Source organism: Protomyctophum bolini (genome assembly GCF_963924005.1).
Source record: "Protomyctophum bolini genome assembly, chromosome: 1".
Taxonomy (NCBI): Eukaryota; Metazoa; Chordata; class Actinopteri; order Myctophiformes; family Myctophidae; genus Protomyctophum; species Protomyctophum bolini.
In genome coordinates, this window is record NC_137862.1 from 8,697,512 (window position 1) to 8,707,511 (window position 10,000).

General features: G+C 45.4%; 1 protein-coding gene across 1 annotated transcript in view; it reads right to left on the minus strand.

Annotated features, from left to right (window-relative positions):
- Positions 1-10,000, minus strand: part of LOC308314911 (SH3 and multiple ankyrin repeat domains protein 2-like) — a gene marked incomplete at its 3' end in the record, with an annotated part of 151,079 nt that overhangs the window by 76,286 nt on the left and 64,793 nt on the right. The window contains 1 exon segment of the mRNA XM_080762720.1: positions 3,110-3,176. Coding sequence (XP_080618846.1) covers positions 3,110-3,176 — 67 coding nt within the window.

Sequence of the window (10,000 nt, forward strand, 5' to 3'; positions counted from 1 at the left end):
ATGCGTGCGTGGTGAATGTGTGTGCCCTGCGGGATTATCACAGCCTGCAAGTGGGTGGTCTGTCAATCATTCTTACACTCGCCCTCTCCATGTGTCAATCATTCTTACACGGGCCCTATCCAGGGCTGCCAACATCGGACTGTCACAATCCAGGACATTTTATGTCACCCAGTGTCAATTGTCTAATGTAATCCTGGGCGCTACAATCATTCTGCCAATTTGGGGAGAGCAACGGACTGTGAGCTTGAGTCCAAGCTGCTTCTTTTCACCTGGCAGTGAGGAGTTTCCTAACCTGACTCCGCCAGATGGTGGCAGTATTGAGTTCACCAGTTCCCTCCTCCTACCTTAATCTGGTCTCTCTCAAGCAGAAATGATGAGCTGGAAGCAACGGGACAAAAATCTGATATCTCCATAATAATATATAATAATAATTTTGAGTTGTAGTTTTGTTAGCTTGTGTTTACATTTGCGCTGTGTGGCAGCGCTACAATATGTCACCAGTCTCGCGTTGACCCCGCCTCTAGCGGCCGCATATCGCTCCGATCAGAGAGAGACCAGATGGGAGCAGGAGGAGGAACTCACTGCTGCCAGCAGATTTATTTTTAAAGTGTACACCCCAAAACACCCCAAAGCAGGGGTTCAAGTCCTCCCCAAAGCAGGGGTTCAAGTCCTCCCCCAGAAACATTTTCATACAGTAGATGCAAGTTCCTGTGTTCTGGTGAATCTGTTGAGTTTGATACCAAATCCAGGGTTCAACACTAAGTGAATCATTCATTTGTATCATCGGTATCACATAATGAAGGGAGTAATAAAGAGGCCCATTTCTGTCCAACATGGCTGCTGGTTCTGCATGCACACAGAGCCTGCTAGTGGAGCCAAAACAGTTCGCAACAACACTATGATATGGTTGTAGTGAAGGCTTCATCATCACACCGGTGAGCACATGACAGTACAAGAAATATCACGGCTGAAAATAGCACTACAGTGGCTTATATTATATAAGGCATGCTTCTACGTTAAATCATTCAACATGAAGCCGATATTCTCGTGTTCCTAATCGTCAGTGAGCAGCTTTTGGTCACCTGATGTGTCTCACACTGTCCAACAGTTCAATAGGAACTATATGTGATGTGTCTCACACTGTCCAACAGTCCAAATGGAACTATATGTGATGTGTGTCACACTGTCCAACAGTCCAATAGGAACTATATGTGATGTGTGTCACACTGTCCAACAGTCCTAATAGGAACTATATGTTATGTGATGTGTGTCACACTGTCCAACAGTCCAATAGGAACTATATGTGATGTGTGTCACACTGTCCAACAGTCCAATAGGAACTATATGTGATGTGTGTCACACTACCCAACAGTCCAATAGGAACTATACATGATGTGTGTCACACTGCCCAACAGTCCAATAGGAGTAAATGGTAAATGGTGCATTTATATAGCGCCTTTCTCCAAGGCGCTTTACATAGATTGTGCATTACATTCACCCATTCACACACACATTCATACACCTTTACAGAGATTGTGCATTATACATTCACCCATTCACACACACACACATTCATACACCGATGGCAGCGGAAACCATGCAAGGCACCAACCAGCACATCGGGAGCAATTAGGGGTTGAGTTTCATGCTCAAGGACACTTCGATGCTAACTTTGGGGGAGCCCAGGCTCGAACTGGCGGTTACCATCCAGCCACTCTACGCCACTGCTCAGGAACTATATACGTGATGTGTCTCACACTGTCCAACAGTCCAAAGAGGAACCTCACACTGTACTGCTAGTACTATACATATAAATAGGAACTACGGTATACAGAGACAGCCAGAACTAAATACCACACGTCGCATCCTCGTCTATTCCAGGAGCTTATTATAATTTTAGCTGCCGCTACAGTAGGCCTTACAGTGTTTTTCTAGGACAGCTTGAGCTCACAGCGGCGAACCGGACAATGTATTCTGTCATCCTACTAGCATCCTTATCAGCAGCCTGTCTGTCTGTCTACGTGATAAACAGTAAATATGAGCAGCCTGTCTGCGTGATACACAGTCCATATCAGCAGCCTGTCTGTCTGATAAACAGTCCATATCAGCAGCCTGTCTATGTGATAAACAGTCCATATCAACAGCCTGTCTGTCTGCGTGATACACAGTCCATATCAGCAGCCTGTCTGCATGATAAACAGTCCATATCAACAGCCTGTCTGTCTGCGTGATACAGTCCATATCAGCAGCCTGTCTGCGTGATACACAGTCCATATCAGCAGCCTGTCTGCGTGATACACAGTCCATATCAGCAGCCTGTCTGCGTGATAAACAGTCCATATCAGCAGCCTGTCTGCGTGACAGATAGACTGTGTGATCATGAAGCCAAAAGACACATTCCTTTCATCTTTGTTTTTGGGGGTTTTTTTAAACCAAGGTTCATGTTTTAGGTTGTTAAAAGATGCGTGTTAAACACGTATTCCCTCCTGGGTAGACAGAGGAGGTGTCGACCAACCAGTGGCGTGCACAGATAGACACTAGGGGGTGCTATAGCACCACCGGCCCTTGCCCTCTGGACAGGAATGTGCCCTTTTGAAAAAGTAATAATAATAACTTTATTTATTTATTTTTTATTTATTTTTGTATATTGTACAGTATGTGGACCATGGTGACATTGATCAATTCTCGATAAAAAAGCTTCTAATATATTATTTATGCCCCAAAATCTATACATCTCACACTATTAAGGCAACCGGCCGGTTCCACACGCTGCACAAGGTGCCCTTTTTTCACTTGAGCACCTGCCCCTCTAAATGTCTGTGCACGCCACTGCGACCAACCAACCAACCAACCAACCAACCAACCACAGCACAGTATGACAGCTCTCTAGTCAGGGACTGTGCTCATTGATTGGTCGACAGGACATGGTCAATAGGCCTCTCTCGCGTTAATCCTGTGTGGGGTCTTTTTGGGGGGATTACAACTCACAGGTCATTCAGGAGCAGATCGCATCTGGGCGGATTTGAAATGGATGCCGATTAGGCGTGCAGCGATTTATCGTACGTGGATTCTAATCCATCGTAGGAGGAGCAGAGAAGCGTCAACTCACCTACGTCTGAATCCTTATGGTTCTTTATCAGCTCGGCGAGCTCAAAGTTCCCAGCGATGATTGACACCTGGAGAGAGAGAGAGAGAGAGAGAGAGAGAGATCATGATCTGCATACATTGTAAAATATTTAATAAGCCACACACTGTATGTTACGAGATGAAATGACATCATTAAAATGACAGCATTAAAATGACAGCATCAGAATGACATCACACTCCATACAGCACGCTGTAATCAACAGATTTACATTTTAATCACGTTAATTCACGCTTTAATCTACGTGGCTTTAACCCTCTGTGGTAATCTAGCACGCCCACACACACACACACACACACACACACACGACTTGAGATTTTTCCAAGTAGACTTGTCAGACAGTAAAGTCGAAGTTGAGTCGATTTATCGTTTTATGACGGACACACACACACACACACCTTAACAGGGGCGGGTGGAGGTGCGCGTGCTCAAATACGGAGCCTGTCAAACAAAGCACTGTGCACACTAGTGCCCTCTCCAATATGGCACAGTGTATGTATCATCTATATGGCAAAGCGCTGATTATCAAAACATAAAACTGTAATAGTAGCCTAAATACTAAACAGTGTGTGTGCGTCGCACACTGGTACACAGACCAGACAAGAGAACACACCAGGAGAGGGGGCATAATTGGCGCAATTGAACACAATAGAAAATATAACATTAACACTAGTGGCAGTCAGCAGCCTGACCTTCAGAACACAATATAGAAGACATAGGTCTATATATTATCATTACAGCAGCCAGCAGCAGTTTGGCACATCATCAGAATACAATTCTATTTCACGTGGAAGGTGAACCTTCCACGTGAACCTTCTCCTCCTTCTCCTCCTCCTCCTCCTCCTTCCTGCGCTTCCCGCGCCCGTGTGTAAAGATAAACCAGAAACAGGACAGTCATTGCGTCAGCATGGATGTAGCCTCAAAAACACAGACGTTTTATTTCCAGCACGGAGGTGGGGGGGATATCGTTTGGGGATAAAGTTTGCACGCTTCTATCTGTTAAACTTCTCTGACACAGCGCAGTTCAAATTCACCGCTGAGAGCCACATACACAGCGGCAGTCTTAGTTTTAGTCATGATAGTTTTAGTCATTCGTTTTTAGTTTGTTGTGAAAAAAGTCGACAAAGATTTTTTTGTCATAGTTTTTAGTTGATGCAATCAACAATGGCATGGAGACAAGCAGGATTGTGTTGTGGCTGTCGTGTCAAACGATTAAAAAGTTTAATCGGATGAATCACAGCTTAAAAAAATATTAATCATGATTAATCACCATTCGAACTATGGCCAAAATATGCTGTTCTTTTGTGTATATTGTGGGAATGTAAAGATAAATGACATAAGGCGGGTATTTAAAGGTATATTCAGTGATTTCACTTAATTTTTTGGATAATCCTCCCTACTATAGAGTGTGCTGACCATATAAGGAGTTCCTCCCTGTCCCCAGTGAGCTCCTGGGGTAAAAAAAAACCCTAGTTTCGGTTTGGGCTTTGGGTGGCAAAGCCGTCATCCAATCAGGATGAGAGGGGCATTCCTCCAATCATGATGGAGTGGGACGGGCCATGGTGCACGTGCTGTTGCTCTGTTGTACTTCCCCACTGTAGTGCGTGCATGTTCACATCTTGTTACCGGGGCAGACCAGGGTTTTTTCCAAATCACTGAATGCTCCTTTAACCCATTCTGAACGGGAACCCATTTTGGTGTTTAGCATCATGTTATGCTTTAGCTATTGAAAAATAGCAGATCTACAAGCTCATAGCGCGCCACCGAGTGGCGCGCTACGAGCTTGTAGGTCTGCTATTTTTTGAAAAATCAAAGAACGACTGACATTTGTAGAATCTGATCTCAGGTCAGAATGAGGTTAATCAGACCAGTGTGTGTCCAGTGGAAACCTCGTATGAATCTGATCTCAGGTCAGAATGGGTTAACATATACGTTACTATATGTATGTACAGTATGTATTATTTTGAACTAATCCAGTGTGGCAGGATGGTCTCTCACCCCGTTGTCGTGGGATGTGATTTGAGCCTTATTGTCAGCCTTTTATGGCAATAACCGACTTTCCCCATCCAGATAGATAGGTCTTCTCTTTCCATCCGACACCAGAGCGATGACTAGTGCAGAGTGGATTATGGGATGTACAGTATGGGCCGGGTCATCTAGGCAATAGGCATGCACTAATTGCGTTAACATTTTTAATCTAATTAATTTCACAAATTACTTAACTCAATGAACTCAGTTAACATTAAGTTCTGTCTGTCGGTCTGTCTGTCTGTCTGTCTGTCTGAATGAGACTAGCAGGACACTGCCAGACACCAGGAGAATGAGACTAAAGCAGGACACTGCCAGACACCGGGAGAATGAGACTAGCAGGACACTGCCAGACACCGGGAGAATGAGACTAAAGCAGGACACTGCCAGACACCAGGAGAATGAGACTAGCAGGACACTGCCAGACACCAGGAGAATGAGACTATAGCAGGACACTGCCAGACACCGGGAGAATGAGACTAGCAGGACACTGCCAGACACCAGGAGAATGAGACTAAAGCAGGACACTGCCAGACACCAGGAGAATGAGACTAAAGCAGGACACTGCCAGACACCAGGATAATGAGACTAGCAGGACACTGCCAGACACCAGGATAATGAGACTATAGCAGGACACTGCCAGACACCAGGAGAATGAGACTATAGCAGGACACTGCCAGACACCAGGAGAATGAGACTATAGCAGGACACTGCCAGACACCAGGATAATGAGACTATAGCAGGACACTGCCAGACACCAGGATAATGAGACTATAGCAGGACACTGCCAGACACCAGGATAATGAGACTATAGCAGGACACTGCCAGACACCAGGATAATGAGACTATAGCAGGACACTGCCAAAGACCCCAAGAGCTGCCAGCCAGAACATTCAAATCAAATCAAATCAAACTTTATTTAAATAGCACATTTACATCGACCGAGGTCGAACCAAAGTGCTTCACATTACAGAGCATAACAACAAACACAGAGGCAAACAGGAAGAAGGGGATAGAATATAGCATTATTTCAATGTGTAAGAGAGCAAAATGTAAAATACAATAGGCAGTACATGGGAACATCGTACGTACATGGGTAGACTTAAATTAAATTGAATTAAAAGTGATAGAGTAAAAATGAGTCTTTGATAGGGATTTGAAAACCGTCAATGACCGAGCAGAGCGAACGTGGAACGGCGGGGCGTTCCAGAGGTCGGGACCGGCCACGGCGAACGCGCGATCTCCTCCTCTGGTCCTGAATTGTGTGTCAGGCACAATCAGGAGAGACTGATTAGCTGATCTCAGGGCTCTTGTTGGGACATAATGGAGTGATCGATTCAGCTAAATATGGAGGGGACAGGTCATTTTGGGCTGTAAAAACAAACACTAAAATCTTAAAATCAATTCTGAAGCGGACAGGGAGCCAGTGGAGGGAGGCGAGGACTGGGGTGATAATATGGTCCCGCCTATTTGTGTTGGTGAGGAGGCGAGCGGCGGAATTCTGAACAAGCTGAAGACGCCTAATAGCCGACTGATCGATGCCTGCATAGAGAGCCTTACAGTAATCTAGTCTAGTTGAAATAAAGGCGTGGATGACTCTCTCTCGAGGTCAGAACGGGGCAGATAGGCCTTTGCCCTATAGCTAGAAGCCTAAGTTGAAAGAAGCTAGCCTTGACCACATGTGCTTGTCGAATTTGAGGTTATTATCAAAGGTGACACCAAGGCTCTCAACTGAAGAATGGATGTTATCACTGAGGGGACATTGTGAGTACAAGCACATAAGAGCTATTCATTTGGGATAAAACATATGGTCACTTATCTTACTTTACACTCCAGATGTTAACCCTTTGATGTTCCCTATGGCCCACACTCGCCCCCATGCATCTCTCTCTCTCTCTCTCTCTCTCTCTCTCTCTGGAGGTTGTCATGGTAACAAGTGGTTGTGTATGACACCGTGGGGGGGGGGGGGGTTCTTTATGTTCCCTGATTGAGTATAGATGCATGTTGTCATGGTGTTCTGTTCCAGTCCTACATGTATTTTGGAGAATGAATCAGTGTTCATTTGACCTGCTCTGCTCCTGCTCTCCTGTATGTTCTGCACTTGGGTCCCACTTAACGCCGTCAAGCTAAAAGCTGGACCCAGCAGAACAGAGACGTTTCCAGCAAAAGGTGGATGAATCACCTCAGCTCCAAATCAGCATGCTGAATTTGAATTTCGACCCAGCAGCAGCAATGGTTCCAGGAGCGGCCACGGGTGAGCCACTTTGTACCTCACATTAACATCGTCAGTGAGAGGCTAAAGGACTTTCGTCACTCCACCTCAGTTACACCTGCTCCCCAGCCTGCTCCTCACTCTGTCTGGCTCGGTATCATGAGCTCGCGACCGGCATGCTCCAATCCTGCCCCTGAAGGCCTATTCATAGTCTGGATTTTCGGTGGTAAGGTGACCACCGCTCCGGTGGTGAGCTGACCACCGGAGCTGAAATAACGTTGAGCGGTGGCGAGTAAAAACAGAGAGAAGGGCTGGAGCGGTGGCGGTGGTTTGCTCTTCACCGCGGCTCGTGACGTCATGTTGTAGTTCGGTGGTCAACCCACCACCGAAAATCCAGACTATGAATGAGCCTTTAGAAGACCCAGCCCATGATGGACCTGCTCAGCTATTCCCAGAGCAGGGTCAAGATCTCTGTCTATTCGGACCCAGAGTCAGAAGACGACCCATATAGGAGGTCCTTGTGGGGCTTGTGGTTGAAAACATTGCTTTGGGTCGTGTTGCAACTTCTCCTAGTGTCAGGTCAGCAGTGGCTGAAATATCGACCGTGCAAACGGTGCGATGCACCGGGGCCCAGCGCCCCCAAGGGGCCCCCGGGGCCCAGCGCCCCCAAGGGGCCCATGAAGGGGGAAGAAGAAGAGGAAAAAAAGAGTCAGGACGAGAAGACGGTGAAAGCCTGCAGGTTTAAGGAGCTATCGGTCGCAGGAAGAGTAACGCCAAGGATTAGTCAGTGATGTCACTGACTGACTGGTTTATAAACAGCTTCAAGTCCATACTACTTCCGTGTTGCATAACAGTGGCATCACTGTCCACTCCTTATTATCTTTACCACCTTTTTTTAGAGTTTAGAGTTTTATTAAGATCCCCATTAGCTGGTGCATAGCAGCAGCTAATCTTCCTGGGGTCCACGCAGAACATAAAAACATGACAGTCGACATGAATGACATTACAGGACATATACAGGATATATAAATAAAATAAAATTGAACAGGAGAATGCTAAATGCACACCAGTCTTAGTAGTGGTGCCAGCTCACGGCAGAAACATCTAGAGAGTTAAGTCTTAAAAAGACAAAAGGGTGGCTGCACACACTGATAGCCAAAGTGCCGATTATTTATTTAGGATGCAGAGTAAGAACCAACGTTTCGGAAGTACAACTGCCTCAACGCAACTGTGTTACTGTGTTCACGCAGCGCTGCCTGTCGTCAGCACAACAAGCTCAGCTGTAGCCTGTTTTGTCACGTTCCGTCGCGCTAATGAAACACTAGATGGGATTATTATGTCATGTCAGCACTATCAGAAGATGTAACCCATGCAGGTAAAGTAATCTGTCACTCTGCAAGTTTGTCCAAAGTCATTTCTGATAGCCTGCAGTCCTACAGATATACAGATTGATTGAAAGTGAAACATGCAAATTGATGTAAACAGACATACAGATTGAATGAATATATATTCAATTGCATCGCCCACAATAGTCCATTGTGGGTGGGTGTATGGGTATTTTTCTCTATCAACAGTACAATTTTGAGGTATTTGTACATAGGTAGGTATTTGTATGGAAACACTTACATACAGTACGTGTTTCCAATTTCCAATACATTTACTTCTACTCATCTCAGAGCAAATATTTTACTCCACTTAACTACACTTATTTGAAAACTCTAGTTACTAGTTACTTTGTAGATTTGATCATTTTTACAAAACATAATTTTGGTATAGGCCTACTTTAAGTACATTTTTATACCAACACTTTAGTACATTTACTCAAGTATATTCTTATTACCGGACTTTTACTTTTAACGGAGTATTTCTACACTGCCGCATTGATACTTTCACTGCTTGAGTAGAAGTACTCAGTTACTTCCCAGCCGTAGTGAGCGAGGCGTAGGCTCTGAGTCAACGTTGGTGTCAACACGTTGATGCTCTAATCGCTGCCGGGCTTATCGCTACGGTAACCCCCACCTCTGCACGCACGCACGCACACACACACACACACACACACACACACACACACACACACACACACACACACACACACACACACACACACACACACACACACACACACACACACACACACACACACACACACACACACACACACACACACACACACACACACACACACACAGATCATAGGAGGAGTTTAGAGTTAGGGGTCCTTTAAGCTTTGCTTTGCGACAGGCACGTTCACACAATTATAGGCGGAAGCAGAAATCACGGCTATTACAAGTTCAGGTGCGCGCGAGTGTGTGCATATAAGTATGTGTCGTGCACGCCCACACACACAGTAGCAAGGACCATATAGGTCATTTCTAGCGTACAGTGCACACACACACGGCAGGTACACACCACTTCAGCCCCATCCGCCATCCCTAGTCCCGGGCAACATTTGCCAATTAAAAATATATAAATAGCAAGCTCACAACGATTTGTTTTGGCTATACAGGCGGAAAAATTATTCATGATTATTAATTGACCCTAGAACACTAAACATGTTTATCATCACACCATCACTAGTTAGTTAGTTAGTTGTGGACCCTCAAAGTACAACAGGA